Source organism: Lissotriton helveticus, chromosome 2_1, assembly GCF_964261635.1.
Source record: "Lissotriton helveticus chromosome 2_1, aLisHel1.1, whole genome shotgun sequence".
Taxonomy (NCBI): Eukaryota; Metazoa; Chordata; class Amphibia; order Caudata; family Salamandridae; genus Lissotriton; species Lissotriton helveticus.
Window position 1 is genome coordinate 245,370,816 of NC_136059.1, and position 21,745 is coordinate 245,392,560.

At 46.3% G+C, this 21,745-nt stretch overlaps 1 protein-coding gene across 1 annotated transcript in view; it reads left to right on the forward strand.

Moving 5' to 3' along the window:
- The window catches only part of HAUS1 (HAUS augmin like complex subunit 1), a 338,749-nt gene that overhangs the window by 53,925 nt on the left and 263,079 nt on the right, over window positions 1-21,745 (forward strand). Inside the window, exon 3 of the mRNA XM_078677253.1 lies at window positions 1,257-1,392. Coding sequence (XP_078533379.1) covers window positions 1,257-1,392 — 136 coding nt within the window. The remainder of the gene's footprint in view (window positions 1-1,256; window positions 1,393-21,745) is intronic.

A 21,745-nucleotide genomic window follows, 5' to 3' on the forward strand; every position in this document is an offset into this window, starting at 1 on the left:
CGCCCGTACTGCAGCATCGAGAGCCATGCAAACTCTTGAAGCAACTTATGACCTCATGCACTGTTCTCTTGCCATGAGCTCCAAGCCTTCTTCCTTTCCTCTAAGTTCTGGTGTCCTTTCCTTCGAGTCTCACAATATAGGCTTTGTCCCCTTCTCCTTTACTCCCTCAGCATCTCCGTGCCCCCTTCTCGATTGTCATTCTATTGGTGCCAAGCTTTGCCCCAACTGTTCCCTGCCCACGTCTGCTTCCATGATGCACATTTTCCTTCACTGCCTCACCACAGACTCCATGGCCCTGGCAGCTTACTTCTCCACTCATACCACAGATTCCTTGCCTCCTTCTCTACGCTCACCAAAGGTTCCTCTTCCAAGCTTCTCTCTCAACTCTACTACAAATCCCTTCCTTCTGCTTTTGCGTCGACTTCTCTAACCCTCCCCATCTCCATTTCACATAGGCTATCCACCTCTTCTTGGTCAATAGATCGACTGGCAGCAGCTCAGCCTTGTCTTCTCCACCCTTCTTTGCATCCTGGTATCCACCTGCTTAGCAAAGTGCCCAGCCAGTGTCCTCTTACTGTTTCTAGAGATGTGATGTAAGATGCTGTGTTGTGCTGGTCCAGCCACTAGTCTTACTAGTCGGATATATGCAGTCATTGCAAGAAGATAAAATTAGTTTTGTGCCAGAAGATCACCATTTTAATATGAACCTTCAAAAGAGCTTTGACCAAAATATTGACTGCCACAATATTTTGAGGAAAAGTGTGTAAAGATATATATTTACTAACATTAACTAAACATGTTTGTTGTTTACTTTCCTATGTATATTTACACGTTCATGTTTTGTAGGCATAGGGACATTTAGTGATAGTTTGCGCAGGCGTGGGGTGCGCTTAAGCTAAGGGAGCCGCCTTGCAAATGCTTGTTTCTTTTAGGAACATTGCCTGAAACGTACCCTCCATGCATCTTCATAGTTTGGTGAAAAAGACACACATTTCAGGAGATAGTCTTTTTAGTATAGATAAGTTGTAAACAACATGAGGTGATCTGTGTCAACTGTTATAACCAGTTCTTTAAAGTTTAGCCATTCAATTTTTATATTATTTTTTTGCAGGACTAGTATGTCAAATGTTGCTTTTCTGTCAATGTTGAATAATAACGCGTCTTCATTACTTTTTGCCTTTTGCAAACGTATTGATCACTAAAGGCTGTATGTATGAAATTCAATACTATTTTTTTATATTCATTTGTTTCTTTAGCCAACTTTCTTAAAGATTTTCTCTTGGAGAGCATTGGACCTTCATTCACAAATCTAAGTCGTTCGGGCAACAGTTATGTGAACGAACTAATAGAGAGTGCCCTGTTACTTGAAGTGAAGGACACCTCATTGACCAGGTAATCCACGTTTGTATTTTTTGAATTTCAAAATAATTGAAAGTAGAATAAAAAGAGAGGAGAGAGTCTGCAAAGGTAGTTTTACAAAACTGTATAGCATAACAAAAGGAGTTGTGAGTACAATTTTGTTTTATTCATAAAAGTATCAGTATAGTTTTTAATTAAATATATTAATATTATGCATACAGACAGGGACTTTAATTCAGCCTATTCACCCATTAGTCTGCTGTAGTGTCATTCACATTTTCCTGCAACCACCACAGTATAAAACATGGGGCACATGGTGGCCCAATCCAGTCATTAGTTTGGCTGACTGCGAGTCAAAGCATTCTGCTCTGGCACTATGTGCACATGCCCTGGCACAATGTGCAAATCCACACAAGAAGTCGTCCCTTCCGTTCCTGGGACCACATGTGCTTTTACATAAGAGAGAGACACACTCTCGCTCTCTCTTGCTCTCTCTCTCTCTCTCGCTCTCTCTCTCTCTCTCACACTCCCTCCCTCCCTGCCTCCTAGCTTACAGCGTGTTGGCCTTTAAAAGCAGCATGGCAAATTGGCTGAACAAAGCCCAAATCGATTGCTACAGAGAAATATTTTTATTACCCAACTGCCAGTGTTGTCAGATTTGTAAGCTTTCTGTAGCCCAAAGGCAGCTAAAAAGTAGCCTAAACTAGCCCAATATTGCTACTTTATTAAAGGAGGGGCAGGGACAGCGTCAAGCAGGCGGTGAATGTATTGGAATTGATGTTGCACAGTATGCCAAGTAAATATTTGTCTAATAAAGCACTTTAACATACTACTTTGCTGGAGCGTTGTATATATATTTATAATCTGGCAACTACCACAAAACAATATCTTACCACACAACCGGAAAAATATAGCACAATTGTGCGTGATCTAGCCTAGTCTGGCAACACTGCCAACTGCACAATGCTGTGGTTTTGCAGTCTAGTGCTCCACACCCACGTGACCGGCGCCTTGCCTCATGGGACATCGAGAGGCGGCGCATTGTGGGCGTAGAGAATAATGAATGGACGCTTGCCCCCCCCCCCTCTGAAAATAAAAGCTACACATAAGTTACCTTTAGCCTGAGTCGTCTTTCCCCCAGGGGCTCACCTTTACCTCACCACAAATGCAAGCCCAAGTTTGATTATAATTTTAATTGATGCAACAACATTCTGCACTTCAAAACATTTTCTGTGGCCCATAGTAAATTGGGAGCACTCCCAGTATATAACTAGCGCCCTGAATGCCCTTGAAGCTCACAATATTTGGTCTGCCAATTTTCCTCTGAAACAGACTTCGAGATGGCTATTAAACAGGCAAAAATTAAGTTGGCTGACTGTGATATAAAGGTTCTGAAGGAGAAAGTTCATAGTAGCTGGGCCGTCAACCTTTATGAGCTCGGGGTGCTAACCATTTACTAGTGTAAAACCCCTTTCCGAGGGCCCAAAACACGTGTTGATGAGATTAACCTTTGGACTGATTCCTCTAAAGGACTATTGGCATGACAGGAGGGAAGAGAAAAAAGGACACATAGTGCAGACTATGCGCCATGGGTGTAGGTCCCTCATCCATATAATCTGCATTTGCAAAATGCTATTAACGCATAGAAATATTGATGGCGCCCAATCTTCAAGTCCGGCAATGCAATGTTGCTTAAAGGGGTGGATCTACCAAGTTGTTCGCTCATGTCCTGAAATTCTTAAAAGTAGCTTTTTCAGTTCTTCAGGAAGCTTTTCGGGCTCCCCAACCCAATTCCTAGTTTAGCTCTGACTGTAGGTGACTCATGGGCATCCTAGGGCCCCCAGCTTCTCAGTTAGCTGCACGGCATGTTGTTTAGTTAGTAAGATGGGACAATGTGGGCACTATAGCACATCACGTTTTCCGCACCTACAACCGACGATCTTCTCAGCAGAGGGTTCAAAACCCTCAGTGGCAGAAGAACCAAGATCAACAGGGGCAGCAAAAGTCGCAGTACAGAGGCAGGCGCTCCTCAAGAGGCAGAGGAAATCAGCATCAGGGAAACAACTCCAACAAGACGCAATCCAAATGAGTGCTTACTTCCCCCAGTGCCGTCTACCACTCCAGTGGGGGGAAGCGTCTCAACATATCGTAGAGTGGCAAAACATCACTAAAGATCGGTGGGTGTTAGCTACGCTTCGGAATGCATACTTGCTTCGGTTCCACCATCATCCTCCTTCAATCCCTCCAATGCAAACATCAAGTCATCAGTTAAAAGTCCTGCAAAAAGAGGTGGCCACCCTTTTAAAAAAATCGACCAACATCTCAAAGAGGGAAAGGAGTGTACTCAAGATATTTTCTGGTCAAGAAAAAGGGGCAAAAAGCGGAGTACAGACCCATTCTGGACTTGCGGACTCTCAACCTATACATCAAGAAGGAGAAGTTTTGCATGTTGGCGCTTCATCAAATATTTCCACATCTCAGGCAGGGGGATTGGATGTGTTCGTTGGACCTGCAAAATGCATACTTCCACATCCCGATCACTCAGTCACAGTTAATTCCTACGATTCCGAGTAGGATCCGTTCATTATCAGTACAAAGTCCTGCCATACGAAGTGCATAGCGGTGGTGGCAGCCGCTCTGCGTCGCAGGGGTGTCTTCGTGTACCTGTATTTGGACGACTGGCTGTTGAAGGGTCCCTCTCCGGACAGCGTGAGAAACCATTTCCTGATCTGCATCGAGATGTGTCGCCGGCTAGGTCTGCGAGGGAATTTCAGCAAATCAACTCCATAACCTACGCAGAATATACATTTCGTAGGAGCTCTGTTAGACTCCGAGGTAGGAAAAGCGTTTCCTTCGGAGCAAAGACAGTGTTCCCTCATTCAGAAATGTCAACTGGTTCTGCACAATGAAAGGTTGCCAGTGCGTCAGATTGCCTCCCTGTTAGGGTCGATGGCATCCTGCATCTTCCTGGTCCCCAATGCCAGGCTACGGATGCGTCCTCTTCAGCAGGATCTGGAGGACAAGTGGGACCAGCAGTCAGTCCGCTGGGACGACAAAATATCTTTGTCAAACGCGGCTCGAGGGTGCATACCTTGGTGGATGAAGAGTCGAAATCTACAAGTCTGAATTCCATTCCATCAGCCCCCTCCTACACAGACTCTGATCACGGATGCCTCGCTGTAAGGTGGGGGGGGGGCACACATGGGGCATCTCCAGACTCAAGGGCTGTGGTCTATCAAAGAGCGCTCCTTCCACATCAACATGTCGGAGTTGAGGGCAGTTCATCTAGCCCTAAAAGCTTTCCTACCCTCGATTCAGGCGACATCAGTGTTAGTACAAACGGACAACACCACCACAATGTACTACTTGAACAAGCAGGGGGAACACGCTCACGTGCCCTTTCTCTGGAGGCACAGAATCTATGGCATTGGCTCCTGGCACGGAATCGGTCGGTCACAGCAGTCCATCTGCCAGGAGAACAAAACGCGAGAGCAGACGCCCTCAGCCGTCACTTCGAAGACAGGGAGGACTGGGTTCTCAGCGACGAGATGGTAGAAGACCTCTTCCAGTCATGGGGTTGTCCCAGCATAGATCTCTTCGCGGACGACGACAACACCAAATGTCAAGACTTCGCCTCGCGGTACTACCGTCTAGGATCGAAAGGGAATGCCCTTTTGATAGACTGGTCAGGGGCATTTGTGTACGCCTTTCCACCCCTTCCTCTGATCCCGAAGGTGGTGAATAAGCTGGCTCATTCGTCCACGAGGATGATACTCATTGCTCCAGACTGGCCGAGACAGTGGTGGTACCCGGACCTTCTTCATCTGTCAGAGTGTCCTCTGCCGTGCAGGCCGGACCTGCTATCCAAGATGAACTGGAGGATTCATCATCCCAACCTTCCTTGACTGAACTTGGCAGCATGGCTCCTGAGGTCATACAATATGGCCACTTAGGACTGCCGCAGGACTGCATGTCAATTTTGAAAGAAGCAAGACGTCTTTCCACGAGGCATTCCTATGCATGCAAGTGGAAGCGTTTTTACTTGTGGTGTATGCAGAACAATTGTCATCCTATCAAGGGTCAGGAAGAGGTCATTCTCCCTTACCTACAGTATCTGGCTAAAGCAGGGTTGATTCCATTAAGGTGCATTTAGCAGCTATAACGGTTTATAGACGCTCAACGTCTCAACCTTCTGTCTTCCAATTACAAGCAGTTAAAGATTTTCTGCAGGGCTTGAAGAAGGTCTACCCTCCGGTACAACCTCCGTCACCTCCCTGGGAGCTAAACCTGGTGCTATCGAAATTAATGGGTCCGCCTTTCGAACCCATTCACAAAGCAACCTTGCAACATATTTCTAAGAAGGCTGCTTTTTTTGGTAGCGATCACGTCCGCTCCCAGAGTGAGCGAGATTCAAGCACTCTGTTCTAAAGAGCCCTATACAGTTTTCCATCTAAATAGGTTGGTGTTGAGGACTCATCCCTCTTTTCTTCCTAAGGTGGTGTCAGATTTCCATGTTAACTGGACCATCTCTCTACCCACCTTTTTTCCCAATCCCTCCACTCCAGCTGAGAGAGCCTTGCATTCTCTGGACCTGAAAAGTGTTTTAAAATTCTATCTAGATCGGTCCAAATCTATAAGAAAATCTGATCAACTGTTTGTCAACAATGGGTCGATCAGATCTGTTTATGCAGTTTCGAAACATTCCATTTCCAGATGGATAGTTTCATGTATCAAACTTGCTTACCAATTGGCGCAGAAGACCCTGGGGTTTTCTCCCAAAGCACATTCCACCAGAGGAAGAGCGGCTACTACGGCTTTTCTTCATTATGTGCCCATGTCTGAGATTTGTAAGGCGGCGACCTGGAGGTCTGTCCATACATTTACCAGACACTACTGTCTAGAATCAGACACCAGAGCAGACACCCAAGTAGGCCAGGCCTCCTTGCAGAATCTGTTCAACAGCTAATTTCTGCTGTTGCAGTTTTGTTGGGTCATGTTTTTCACCTTCAGGTGGTTGATAGGCTTGCTATTCTATTCAGTGCTTATGACTATTGATGAGTATCCCTTGGAAGAGAAGAATAAGTTACTTACCTGTAATCCTAGTTATCTTCCAGGGGTATCCTCATCAAAGTCATAAGCAACCTACCCGCCTCCCCAGGTAAATGAGACACGATCAAAGTGTTGATGGATATCGTTGAGCCCTGACTTTCAGGGTTATGCAAAGAACAACTGACCTAACTGTCACCCCTGAGGCATGATGGGAAGCTGTGGGTCATGGCTGCCTTAAAGGCACAGTGCCAGTTTGTTGAAAATGCTTTCATTTGCTATGGTTTTGGTTGACAATGCAGCCTGTAGGCTAACAATCTCTACTTTATTTGCAATTTTTCTGATATATGAGTGTTTTCTGCTCATTAAAAAACAGAGGTCATGTGCTACTTACCCTCAGGTGTTTTTATATGTTTGCAAATCTTTATTTGGGTAATTCCATTGTTTAGCCTCCTTTTGGGAGCTGCATTGGTATGAGAAAAAATGATATATGTACATACATATATGTAGAGCTGTATATATGTGATTTTCATATATAATTTCCGGGGTCCCCGCACATGGGCAGGAATATTCAGTGCTTATGACTTTGAGGATACCCCTGGAAGAGAACTAGAATTACAGGTAAGTAACTTATCCTTCCCAGTGGTGGGTTTTCTGTGTAGGGTTGTTTCAATCCTCTCATTTTTAATATACACCTGCACATCTAGGAATTCTATTCTCATTTTATTGATGTGCAAAGTGAAATGCAGATTGAGGGAGTTTTGGTTGATGGCTTCGACAAAACTAAGGGCCTCCTGTTCATCCCCCTTGCCACAAGATGAAAATATCTATGTATCATCTATGTATCTTAGATAACAGCTTATTTTTTCGTTGTCCCATGCCTTGTGTATATATATATTCATTTTAACAAATTGCCCTAAAGTGGTGAGAAGGCACACAACTGCACCCTCACCATTGGGCTATTCTCAGTGCAATGCGTAGATGCCTGACGGGATATGTAGTCCCTGGGTGAGTAAAATATGTCCTTAAGTTAGTTGAACTAACTATAACGGGGACATTTCTATGGTTTTGTATAAGTGAAATGTCCAACTAACTATAACGTCCCTGAAACCTATGGTTTTTTCAGTAAATTTCAATGGTTTTTTAAATGCTAATTTCAAACTATAGCGCGAATTTGGCCCCCCTCCCACCTAGTGCACAGCCCGGGGAGGTGGCGGTCTGCGGGGCGTGTGGGGGGGGCTTAGCCCCCCCACACAGGTTTATCTATTGCTTTAAAAAGCCCGGGGGTGGCGGTCCCCGGGGAAGCGTGTGGCCATGTGCCCCCCAAATAATTAATAAAAGCCCCGGGGGTGGCGGTCCCCGGGCTTGGGGGGGCCTTGGAGGCCCCCCACACATTTAGAAATTAGCCCAAGGGGGTGGTGGTCCCCGGGGCAGTGTGGGGGGGACATTTTTTTCAGTGCACCCGGGGGCTTCAACACAACGAAGCGCGGGAGTCCGCGCTTCGTTTAAAAAAAAAATGTCGGCCGGATACGTGACCCCAGCGTGAATTCGGCCGGTTTCATATATTTTTTTTTTTAATGATGTTTTGGACCCTGGTGGTCCTTGTGGGACCCCTGAGAAGGCCTAGGAGGTCAGGGTGTTTCTACCCTGCCCCCTTTTCTTTTTCACATTTGTTTCACAGTTTTCTTGGGACTCGGTTCTACCGAGTCACAAGATGGATGCCAAAACTTCCTGGTTTGGAGTGTTGACAGCCAATTAGAATAAAGCTCGTGGTCTGGTGGGTCCACAGACACCGTTCCCTCTAGGCCGCGCGCGCACCTCCCCTGACGTCAGCGCGCACCACCTAGCGTGGAGCGCGCACACAGGACGCCGCTAGAGTCGCACCGCCCACCGCTTTTAAAAAGAGAGCGGCACGATCATGAGGCACTTTTCCATGTGGTGGCGGCGGCGGAGCAGGCATGAGGAGTGCAGGTAAGGAGGCGGGGGGGCTGGTGGGTATTGTGGCGCTTGCGGCTGTTTGGGAGCGTGGCAGACTGTGGCCTTTTGTTTAAGTATTGCTGATAACCAGAGCCCCTTCACGGGCTCTGATTAACAGCAATACTTAAACAAAAGGCCACAGTCTGCCCCGCGCTTTACTAACAAAATCGTAGACACTTTCCAAACATAGCGTGTACTTTAGCACACGCTGTGTTTGGAAAGTGTCTACGCTTTTGTTAGTAAAGCGCGAGGCAGACTGTGGCCTTTTGTTTAAGTATTGCTGTTAATCAGAGCCCGTGAAGGGGCTCTGATTATCAGCAATACTTATACGAGAGGCCAGCGCGGGTGGGGAACGAGCGGAACTGAAGGCGAGAGGGCAGAAAGTCTCACAAAACGAGTGGAACAGAGGGCATAAAGGCACAAAAAATGAGTGGGACAGAGGGCAGAAAGGCGCACAAAACGAGTGGGACAGAGGGCAGAAAGAGTGGGACAGAGGGCATAAAGGCACACAAAGCGAGTGGGACAGGGCATAAAGGCACAAAAACGAGTGGAACACAGGACAGAAAGGCACAAAAAACGAGTGGGAGAGAGGGCATAAAGGCACAAAAAACGAGTGGGACAGAGGGCAGAAAGGCGCACAAAACGAGTGGGACAGAGGGCAGAAAGGCGCACAAAACGAGTGGGACAGAGGGCAGAAAGGCACAGAAAACGAGTGGGACACAGGGCATAAAGGCACTAAAAACGAGTGGAACAGAGGGCAGAAAGGCACAAAAAGCGAGGGAAAAACCAGTGGAACAGAAGGCAAAAGGGGCAGAAAAACGAGTGGCACAGAGGGCAGACGGGCACAAAAAACGAATGGCAAGGAGGCAGAATACAGAAATATAGGGGCAGCTAAGAACAGAAGGCAGAACCGGCAGAGAGGCACGGGGGCAGCGAGGGGAACAGAAGGGAAAACTGGGCAGAGACACGGGCAGCGAGGGGTACAGAAGGAAAGACCTGGCAGAGAGAGCATGGGGACAGCGAGGGGAACAGAGGGAAGAAAAAGGGCACAGATTTTCGTGCTGTCTGATTGCTCACTTTCCACAAGCCCTTGCGTACCAATAAATAATACACTGCTGTATGCACACATGTCCATGCCAATAGACCCAATTCAGGCTGTCTCCCTCTTGAAATTGCCTCTGCTTCAAAAGGCGTTTTTAAAAAGAAATTTAAGTTGTACAAATTGCTTGGGGGTCCCCGGCTTCCAAACAGGAATGGATGAGGCATTTCTGGATTTTTTAATGCTTGCATAGCATTTCAGTAAACACACACTGCGCTGGTCAGCCTCTCCTAAAATCGGGCGCTATGATACGTCGGGGAAGTCTGTGATGTTAACATTAAAATAAAGCAACCTACTTTGCTTTAAATTTTTACTTTTTTCTGGAATGGCTTCCTGCACAACTTGATTTGACACGTGATTAGTGTATTTATTTAATGTACAGTACTGATGCAGCCCATCAAATAGTTAAATATAAAGCATACTCTTTGATGTAACACAGACTGCCGGCTTCCCCACTTGACCAAACTGTGTGATCTTAGGCAGTTAATTTTTTTCAAGTGCTTCCTTTTTCCTTCATTCGACAGCAGCTTTGAATCCACAATTTCAGTATGTGTACAGAACAAAAGCATTTCACTCCTTAGGGTATCCATTTTTGGAATTGTGAGTCTGCCATTTTTTTACATGACGTTTGTTGCATCAATTACATGCCAATATCATGCGCCTCAGGCTGGACCAGGGTTTCAGATTGCTTATGTGACATGTTCATAATGTCAATGTACTTATGATTAGCATTCGATGGCTAAGGGTGACATTTTCTTGTGAACAAAATCAAAGCAATGAAGATGTGGGGAATATGTAAAAATCTCTGCAAGTAAAACAAGATTGAAGGTTATTCCTCTTGATGCAGGTTTTTAAATTTAAGGCTGCGTTTTTAAAAATGTTTTATTTACTGTTCAAAAACACCCTTAAGTTATTACAATCAAAAGCTGTTACTCTTCCACTCGGGTGGTCTGTCGCAGGTTTTCTGCCATTGCAATGAATGGAAATGCAGCTGTTTGGTAGTTAATAGGTTACTGTTCTATATTAGGATTTAAAGTTATAAACTGCAAGTAACAAAATGAGCTTTCTGACAGAAGCAGTAATGCACTGACCTAGTTACATTGCATGTGATTTTTGATCTGCATGTTTCACCAGCTTTTCATCAGGCATTTTAACCTTCTCGGCTACTTAATGAGTCAACTTCCAGTTGGCAAAACTTAGATCTCTCTGCAGCAGGTCCATCCTTCAGTTATCTTGACATATTTATGGTTGCCTGAAAATTGCTTGAACGTAGTTAATCATATTTTTTGCGCGCCACTGCAGCATCTTCAGGTGGGATCTTTTGATGGATTGTGTGCTTCTCAGCCATCCTGTGGGTTACCTTGTTCACCCACCTCAACCATTTGCACAGTTTGTATTTTGTGTTACACCTTCTGTGATGACGCTTTCCCCTGGGATTCAGATTTATAGACCAGTTTAAGATAATGGATGCTAATAATGGAACACATGGGCACACCCCTATTTGTCCTAGGCTGGAATCCCAGGTAATTATTTGGTCTTTTTCCTCTTGGGCCTCTTGACCGGTCCCATGCATAGTTTGTAATTCTTCGGGCGTTTGCTGACTTACTTGTCTTCACTTGTAGATTACCAGTCTGTAAGGTATTTGGATTTGAGTGGTCAGATGAGAGTACCACAAAGACAAGGTAATTCTGGTTACGTTCCTCGTTGGGTTGGGGGTTGCTGGGTAAATAGATTCACAATCTGCACCCCTTTTTCTTTTGCAGGTTCGTGAGTCTGTACTACAAAGACAATTGCACAGGCAGACGTGAGTACAGGCAGAACAAACAGGTAATTGTTTGGTAGAGTTAAACCAGTGCTTTTTCAGTTGCAGGTTTCGCAGACAGTACCCCACACATTTAAGTAGGCGTACGTGAGTACACACAGAAGAGGTAATTGTTTGGTTGCGTTAATCTGTGGTGCATCTTGAACATTGTAGTACCATATATACTTACCCATGTTTTCTTCTGTTGCAGGTTTCGCAGCCAGAACTCCATACATTTGAACAGGCGCATGTGAGTGCAAGCAGAAGAGGTAATTGTTGGTTTGAGTTAAACCGTGGTGCATCTTGAACATTGTAGTACCATATATACTTACCCATGTTTTCTTCTGTTGCAGGTTTCGCAGCCAGAACCCCATACATTTGAACAGGCGCACGTGAGTGCAAGCAGAAGAGGTAATTGTTGGGTTGAGTTAAACCGTGGCGCATCTTGAACATTGTAGTTCCATATATACTTACCCATGTTTCCTTCTGTTGCAGGTTTCGCAGCCAGAACGCCCCATACATTTAAACAGGCGTACGTGAGTGCAAGCAGAAGAGGTAATTGTTGGGTTGAGTTAAACTGTGGTGCATCTTGAACATTGTAGTTCCATATATACTTACCCATGTTTTCTTCCGTTGCAGGTTTCACATCCAGAACCCCATACATTTAAACAGGCGCACGTGAGTGCAAGCAAAAGAGGTAATTGTTGGGTTGAGTTAAACTGTGGTACATCTTGTACATTGTAGTATAACAGATTGCATTCATGAGCTAGGCGTCAATGTAAGCCATGTTTTCTTATTTTGCAGGCTTTGTGGCACAGCAGGTTCAAACCGGCGGGTACGGAAATGTTCAAGCGCAAAGCTGTAACTTCGGGAGATCCCTCTCGCCATGCTAGGACCCCCATTGTGGACCAGCATTGTTCATTCTTCGATTATTCGGCTAGGGCATCCAACCCATTGTACTATTCAATACTCCCTGCAGATTGTACCCGCTGTAAGTAATTCCTGCTATCGTGCGCAATCAATTGAGGGTCCGAAAGCAACCTTCCTATCCTTTCCGGTTGCCCCTAATTCACGCAGACTTTCGATTTGGCGGTGTTAAATTAGCACATCGCCCCACTGTGGGACCAATTTGAAATCGTTATTTCTTTAGGCAATTATTGTCTGTCCTGAGGATGAACCAAAATGTTGTAAGGTTCGAAACGTCGTCGACCAGAAATGCACTAAATGCATAGTTGACAGTAATTGTTCATGCATATGTGTAGATTGTGGATCATCTGTTTATGATTTATGATATTCAGATGACCATTCTTTGCCTATTATTTTTGTATGTTTTGTATGTTTTCCCAGTGGGTTAGTCGGACATCGGCTGGTGTCCCACTTCCATCACACTCTGTGTGAATTTTGTTGTGGTTATTATTCCTTATCAAGATATTAAAAACTGTCCGGCTGGACACGTCTTTCAAAAAAATATAGTTCTATTTAGTCTATATTTATTTCCTAAATATTCTCTCCCTTGTCTAAGGACCATTGTTTTGTTAAAAAGTAACTTCGGGAGAGTGCAGTGCTTCACCACAAAGGAAGAAATGTTGCCTTGTATTCAAGGAAGAGTGGATGAAGGAAATTGTGGAGGCTGCAACTCTGGGAACTATTTCAATACAGTCCAGACGTGGGCTTGATTTGCAAAGCATGTGCCGAAGCCGAGATTGTTGGGGACTTTTCCACAGGGAAGAAATGGAGTGATGGCTGGAAACTGGACTACATGAAACGCCATCTACTTAGCAAAGTACACATCTGCCATGGTGATATTGAGAAACAGAAGTGCTGCTGCCAGGTTTGGTTTTGGAGTGCGGGCAATGCTGACCGAAACTGCCACTGACAAAGCAAATAGAATGGAAGTAGTTGAACGCCAAAGATCTATGCCTGAGGAGATAAAGATTCTCATCAACCACGTGTTGCTGGCAGTCAAGATGAATACTTCAATGTTATTTGTACAAGACATCCATGACCACCTAGTGAAGATACCAGACAGCTGGAGGAGCAAGAACTATGCCTTTGAGTTCCTTGAGGCCATCAATAGCGTGATACACTATGAAGCTATGATAGAACTTCGGCAAGCTTTGTATCACACCTTGATAATTGATGAGAGCACAGATATTTCTGTTACAAAAATGCCCATCCTGCTCTTCAAGTTCCGACCTGTAACATCAACTGAGCACAAAACGCAGTTTGGGGGCATAGTGAAGCTGACTAGCTGTAATGCTGGAGCTATCACTACTGCCGTGAAAGAATTCTACACTGCCAATGAACTGGTCCTCATGAAAATGGTCATGTTCACATCTGATGGTGCGTCTGTGATGCTGGGGAAGAATAATGGTGTTGCTACTCGCCTTAAAAAATCCATTCCTCATCTAGTTGAGCAGCATTGTGTCGCCAATCGAGAAGATTTGGGAGTTGTTGATGCCTGGAAGAGGGTTCCAATGATTAAAGAGATGGAGACATTATTGAGGACTGTCTACACTGTGTTCTCCATATCTCCTGCAAGGAAGTCCAAGCTGGATGAAATTGCATCGGTCACTGAATGTGAAGTTGTCTCTTTTCGACCACTGAATGAAGTCCGGTGGCTTTCAAGGCACTTTGCTGTTGGTGCACTAATTTGTAATTACGAGACTGTTCTTAAGTACATTGAGCATGAGAAAGTTGAGGAGAATGATCCAATTGCTAAATATTGGTATAAAAAGCTATTGGACTCCAACTACCATATTTCCCTTGCAGTACTTAATGACATTCTGGGTGAATTTGCATCTTTGTGCAAACTATTCCAAAAAAGTTCTTGAACTACTGTTGAAGCTGTACAGCATGCAAGAGCAAAGATTGGCCAAATTAAGCAACCGTATTTGGGGGACATTATCTTTTGGAGCAGCAATGTAAGAGAGCTGATGGTGTTGTACAAGGAAAGGCAAGAGTTTGAAAGTTGGCCTATTTTGTCTTTTGTTTCCCTTCTTTGTGAGCACATGCAAAAAAGGTTCCCTGAAGATGAGCTAAATGAATGGGCAAGTTTTGAGATCCAGGCAATAGCCACACAATCACATTTTGATTTTGGGACTGAGAATATTGAAAGACTTGTTGAAAAGTATAAAAATGTCTTGGCCCTGGGTGATTGTGAAACACCAGAAGGTGTTGTTCTACAGTACAGAGACTATAAATATGTGGTGGCAGAACATGTAAAGGGTGGGTTATTTTGCACCTTTCAAGACATGGTGATTTTCACTGTACGCAATGCTGCTCAGTGTGGTGTCTCAGCTTGTTGATGTCTACGCAACATTTCAAGCATCTAGTGCAGACTGTGAACGAGGATTCAGCCTCATGCATACTATCAAGAGCAAATTGAGGAATAGACTAGAGCAGAAACATTTGGACATGCGCTGATGAGGACAAAGGCCTACCTCCTGAATGGGAAAGTTGACCTAGACCGAGTTTATCAGCACTGGAAAAATGGCAAGGATCGCTGTGAGAAGCAACCCTGTCACCCATCTAGTGACGCCACTTGACGTGTCTGAACAGCCCTCTCCCTTCTTGTGTATATGTGATATTGTATAGGCTCGCAACATTTCCCCACCCAATGAACTGTGCTCCAGTTAAGAAAATGTATTAAAATCTTATGATGGTACCACCATTGAAGTCTTGTGCTTTTCTAAACTTGAAGTGTACTTGCCAGTGTAACCAATTCATGTCATGGCGTGCTTATCCAATTTCCAAACTGCCCTTAAGACCCTTATTGTGGCGCTGTATGTGTGAAAATGCACCATCTTTTCACTTTTTTAAAGTAAACGTTTTGAGTGCCATTTGGCGTCGCAGACACGCACGGTTTGGTTCCTGGCGCACATAGCCATGGTTGCAGCGCACAGAGACCCTCCAGTGCCCGCCACAGAGGAAAAAAATTAGAGGGAACATTTTCCGCATATCCACTGCGCATCCAGATATCAATATTTATTTATTATTTTTTTTTTATTTCTCAGCAAATACTGAACGGATTTACACCATTTTTAAAAAGGTCGCTTTCTGAGCCAAGCAGTATCTTTTTGCCAAATTTGGTGTATGTCCGTTCAGCAGTTCGGGCTCTAGCCTTGGCTAAAGTTTCCTATGAAAATTAACATGGAGTAAACACTTTTTGGGACCCCCCTTTTTTCTCAGCCCCCGCTCGACGAATCACCACCAAACTTTCAGGATAGGAGCTGACCTGGGTGAAACATTTTTTGGGAGAACGCCAAAGTTATTAGCAAATCAAAAAATGCTTTTCCTATCGAAACTAGGTTCAAACTATAGCTACGTACTGGCGACTGCCAGTAGGTAATATATATCCTACTGGCGGTCGTAAGTAGGTAGTTATAGTCAGGACCTAGTTTCCATAGGAAAGGCTCTTTTCCTAATTATATATGTTACTGTGCGAACCATTTCCCTGGCAGCGGATTGCTAGGGGTAGCGGAACTGACCTCTCTTCCCTTTGTCTCCGTCTTCGTCAACGGCTCGCGGTACCCGCTACGCGGGTCCCGCGTCGCGGGGGAAGCAAACTTGCAGGGCTGCGAGCAGGCGGAGGCGCAGGACTACCTGTCCCAGGAGCGCCCGCCCGCCCTCATTGAAGCCACATGGGCAGCTCTCCCTGCAGGCTCCTCCCTCACTGGACCGAAGAAAAGGCAGCTGACCCAGGCTACCAGTGGGATACTGTGCGAACCATTTCCCTGGCAGCGGATTGCTAGGGGTAGCGGAACTGACCTCTCTTCCCTTTGTCTCCGTCTTCGTCAACGGCTCGCGGGTCCCGCGTCGTGGGGGAAGCAAACTTGCAGGGCTGCGAGCAGGCGGAGGCGCAGGACTACCTGTCCCAGGAGCGCCCGCCCTCATTGAAGCCACCTGGGCAGCTCTCCCTGCAGGCTCCTCCCTCTTCTTCCCCAGTCCACACACATTTCAACCGGCTTCGCCCCGCTGCGCGGGAGCGACCGGGAGAAGCCCGGGACAAGGGCGGGACAGTCTGTGGCCGCAGGAGGCTGGGCTGGGCCCACTCTTTTGTTTGTCTTCCGTTGATCCTGTTTGGACCTTGTCACAGGTTTTGGATATGCCATCACCATCTCAGGAGGGTACACCAGCGAAGGTGGGAGGAGGAAAAAAATGGAACTTTGGACAATTATTTTACTCGGGCGCAGGGTGAGGGGGATAAGGAAACCTCTTTGGAGCAGCGTAGGTCGGAGCGCCGTCGCTCTATTGAGAATATGAAAAATAGGCATCTTAGTGACATCATCCCTTATCCTATCACCCAAGAGGGAGGCTCCTTTAATGTTAGTCACGATCTACTATCCCAAGATGGCGTCCCTCTACTACTACAGGAGAGTAGTTCCAACCTTTGCTTATCCATGGAGCAGACCTCTGATGCCATCCCCCCCCCCCCCCGCACCAGCATTACAGCTGTTGATTTAGCCACTCAAATGCCCCCTGGAGCTAAAACAAGGAAAGCTAAGCCTAAGCAAATAGTTCCGGCTGAGGTGCATGGCCCACCACCAAATTAACGTACAAGGAAGACTAGGGGAGGGCAGGGAAAGTCTAAAATCCCCCATTCCGACTTTGGAAAAGCACCTAAGCCTCCTCCTACTTCTGACAGGTTAACACCGAATGATCATAATGCCATTCAGGTTAAGGGTATTACAACTAATATCGCTGACTCTGTTAGTGTCCAAGGGGATAATTCATCCAATACATCCTCCCCTGTTATTTCTATGGGGAATATAGAATTTCTACTTAAAACACTACTTTTGCCTATTAGCGAGAGTCTGAAGAAAGTAGAGATCAGACTCACCATCTTGGAGGCAACTATAAGCAGCCTGAAAACCTCGGCCAACAAACAGAGCAGGCCCCTTGATTCGAACCCCCCCAACCAACACCTCCCTCAACACTCGAAACCTCACAATCAGTGCGGGACCTTCTTCTACTGTATTAGCCGATGCTCCCCCTCCGAAGCCACTCATGGCCAACCCAGCCCCAATACCACGTAGTAAACTTAATATTCCATCTCGACAATCAGTGGGCCTGGCTCCCCTTGGCAAACCCCCTGGCATATCCCCTGGGGAAAAACCTAATGAGAAGCATGTTACCAGACCACGGAGACCCGACTTGCCACCTGAGGCTAACAGCCTTATGGTGGTTTTGGCGGGCGCCCCCCTCTTGAAGTGGGTGAAGGTGAGAACTTTCACTCACTCAAAACAAGAATCATCAAATGGCTGAACTGGAACAGACCCCTCCCGGTCCACCTCAACAATGAAATTATCATGGTTAGAAGGGTACCTTGACTGGGGAAAACTAGAAAATCAATTACAGGGGATTGTATCATGGTGACTTTCCGAGACCCTAGGACAGTATTACATATATGTGCTGGTTCAAACAGATCTCCTGATTCCACCATACAGACCTTACCAGTGTCTTTTTTCTTTCCCCCCACTCGTATGCATTATGCCCGACCACAAGGCAACTGGACGAGGGTTGAACGGAGATCGGGATACCGGGGGTATGCTGCACGACCGGTTTATCACCCTCCGGAGACACCCTTCTATGACTCTAACCGGTTCAATTGTCTTGAGGGACTGGATGGGGTTGATTGACTGATCCCCGCCCCTGAACTAAACCCTATGAATTCTGACAGAGGCTTTGGTGAACCATCGGACCCAGACCCACTCACTTCCGATATTGGTCCTGGCGCATCATCTGGTATTAGTTCCCCTTCCACTCCTATTAGTGTAATCCCCTCCGCTGCTGTTCCGGCGCACCTGAGATTAATCTGGTGGAATGTGGCCGGCCTAGCTAACAAGCTGGACAAACAAGACGTGGTTACCTATATTGAGTCAGGGGATGTTTGCATGTTCCAGGAGACCTGGGCAAGGGAAGAATATATTCAGCAGGGTTACCAGTCATTTTTTATCTCTGCTAGGTGGGAGGGTAAGGGCCGCCCCTCAGGTGGACTTACAACCTGGGTGGCGTCCCACCTTGGGTGCCAGGCTTCACGCCTACCGGTTCCATCGGATGATATTTTAGTGGTCCTATTGGTATGGCCAAATCTAGCGAAACTTGCCCTGATAAATATCTACTCTAGGCCTGTGGGAGTAGCACGAGAATCTATCACCATAGATGAGCTTTCAGCTTATTTATGTGATATCCCAAGGGGCATTCCTATGTAGTGGGAGGGGACTTAAATTCTCACTTTGAGCCACTGTCTGGTCTTCTAGAGGAATTCCCCATGGAAGAAGAGTCCAGGTGGTCAGTACCCTCTGTAGTTGCACCTTCCCCCAAGGCATGGACACCCCTAGCACTCCAGATCACTGCCCTAACGCTAAGGCATGTAATTAGAGCTTGCAACGGGTGTACTAAGTCTGATATACCAAGCAAACCCACGTACAATAGAGTGGGAAGAGAGTCCCGCTTGGATTACGCCCTTGTGCAGCTGGCGAATTGGTCATCCATTCTGGACTTTAGGGTTACTGAGAGACTAGATAGTGATCACAATGCCCTAGAACTAGATCTCACCCACCCTGGTATAGAAGCCCCCACCACAACTAAGGAGGAGAATAAACCTGAACTTCTACTAAGTACTAACAGGAGAAGAATCAGGTGGGAAAAATTAGTCACGAGCCAAGTGAAACTCCCGAGGCTTTACGCAGGACTAATTCCAATATTGGAAAAAGTGGGAGATCTAGCCAATGATGTGGGCAACAAAGATTCCCACAATAAATTACATCAGGCACATGAGGACCTTTATAAAGGTGGCGGCATTAGAGCTCTTTAGCAATGTACAGAATTCTAGGAGGGGGCAACAACACAAATCCTCCTGGTATAATGCAGCCTGCAGGAAGGCAAAGGGAGAACTCCTTAGAAGTATTAAAGAGGGAATAGGAGGCGAGAAGCTATGTGAAAGTAGACGGGCATATAAAAAACTAGTCGCTCATGCCAAAACTGAATGGGAGGAGGCACAATGGGAGGAGCTTACTAGCTCCCTCGCAACAAGAGACTATCGAATGTTTTGGCGAGTAGTAAATGGGGGATCGGGGAGCCTCCATTCGACAATAGAGCCAAATATTGCAGCAGGGGTATGGCAGGCACATTTTCAGTCACTCTATAGTCCAGAGCTAGGAGAAACCGTGATTGTGGGCGGTTATGGACCGGCAGAGTATGGCGGGGACCTGATCATTGTGGGGGAGGTTAAGGCAGCAATTACAGGTCTGGCATCGGGAAAGGCGCCAGGATTGGACGGTCTCCCGGGGGATCTGTTCAAGCAGGAGCCCGATATTTGTGCCCCCTACCTGACCATTGTATTTAATGCAGTCCTGCACGGCATGGAAATTCCGAGTACTTGGCTGGGGGCAGAGGTGGTTCCTATATTTAAGAAGGGCTCGCCTCTGCTCCCAGCCAACTACAGACCGATCAGTCTAATTGACGTGCCCGAGAAGCTTTTTGGTAGGATACTGTTGAATCGCCTTCAGGACTGGGTGGAGGAAACTAACGCCCTCAGTCCATACCAGGCGGGATTTAGGAAGGGAGTCTCCACAGTGGACCAGGTTTTTCGTTTGAACATCATCTACTGGAGGACAGCGATAATCGAGGGCGGCAGCTTGTACACCATATTTGTGGACTTGCGGGCCGCCTTCGACCTTGTGCCCAGAGGGAAACTCTGGGGTGTTTTGGCCGAGATGGGGCTTCCCCCGGACATTCTGGCAATCCTACAGAGATTGCATCAGAACAACTATGCCCGAGTTAGGTGCGGGAAGCTTGGGGAACTAACGGACAGGTTCCCCGTTGACAGAGGGGTTAGGCAGGGTTGCTACTGGCACCGACCCTGTTCTGCCTCTTTGTCAACGGGGTAATTGCCCATCTCAATGGCATTGAATACTCTGATGCTCCAAAATTGAACGGCAGCAGGGTGCCTGCAATTATGTTTGCAGATGATACCCTGCTGCTGTCCAAAACCCCTATGGGGATACAGAGGATCCTTGATTCCTTCGTGGTCTTCTGCACGGAAAGGGGGTTGGAGATCAATGCTATGAAAACAAAGTTCATGGTCTTGAACCCAACCCAAAGATCACGCCCGAACCCCCTGCTGGGATCTTCACGTTTAGAGAGAGTCTCCACCTTTGAATATCTGGGTGTAACGTTAAATGAAACCATGTCCTGGGGAACACACCAGACTAGGGCAAACCTCAAATTAGTGCAGACCACAGGTGGCATCCTACGGATGATGAAAAGATCCACATATCGACCACTGGGACCGGTTATCCAGATATACAAGGCACAGGCCAGGGGTGCCATCACATATGGGGCGGAATTGTGGGGCCATACATCTGCCCACAATTTGACTATAACGGAGAACAAATTTATGAGACAGATAGTCGCACTCCCGTCTAGCACACCCCTCCTCCCTCTGAGGATGGATTTGGGCCTGAGACCCATAGCAGACGAATTGGGCCTCAGAACCATAGCCTTTTGGCGAAGGTTATGGAGCAGTGAGGAACTTTATACCTACAGAGCAGAACTGAGGGAGTTTCTAACCCAACCCAAAGCCCTACAGATTCCCTGGATAAAATACATAAAAAAGTCCTGTATGAGAATGGGGTTCCCGGACCTATGGTCCAATCCAGCTATTGCGTCACTTAGGATCCCACGAAGAGTCTTGGCCAATGCTTATTACGAGCAGAAACTGGCTATGGTCTTAGATCGCCAGGGTGAGGAGTCACTAACATCCATATTTATTCAATGCAAGGATTCCTACAGGCTGGAGAGGGCCCTGGATGGGATGACTCCTGTGCTGGCCAGGAAGCTATTCCTCCAATGGAGATATGGCACACTGCCCTTGCGGTTATACACTAGCTCCTGGTCAACACCGCCCTCTACCAAGCAATGCCCGGCTTGTACCTGTGCTGAGGAAAGCGATCTACATGTGGTCTTGTTTTGTCCAACTTACAAGGCCGCTAGGAAATATTGGCTTCTACCACTCATCAGAAACTTTGGTTGCAGGGAATACCTCCCGATGTATAGAATTTTAAAAACAGATGTTTCGGGACCAACTGTGTTTGCACTAGCCAAATTCCTTACAAATGTCTGGCATACCCGTACCCGTATTTTAAAGTCGCAGTTGTCCATTTAACTATAAGAATAGGAATTTTAATGTATGGCCTTTTATTGCACATTTTCAATGGTTTTATATTGCACTATATGTGTTTTACTGCATATTTTTGATGGTCAAATTGGCCGAAATAAAGATTGAAATAATAATAATATGTTATGTTAATTTTTTTCTTATATAGCGCACGGCTACTCCATGGAGTGTCCCGGCGCTTTTAATACAACCATCACAGAGTAACATAACACATTGAAGCAGGGAGAGACAGGGAACAGAGGCAAACTACTGGGCGAAAAGCCAGGTTTTAAGGCCCTTC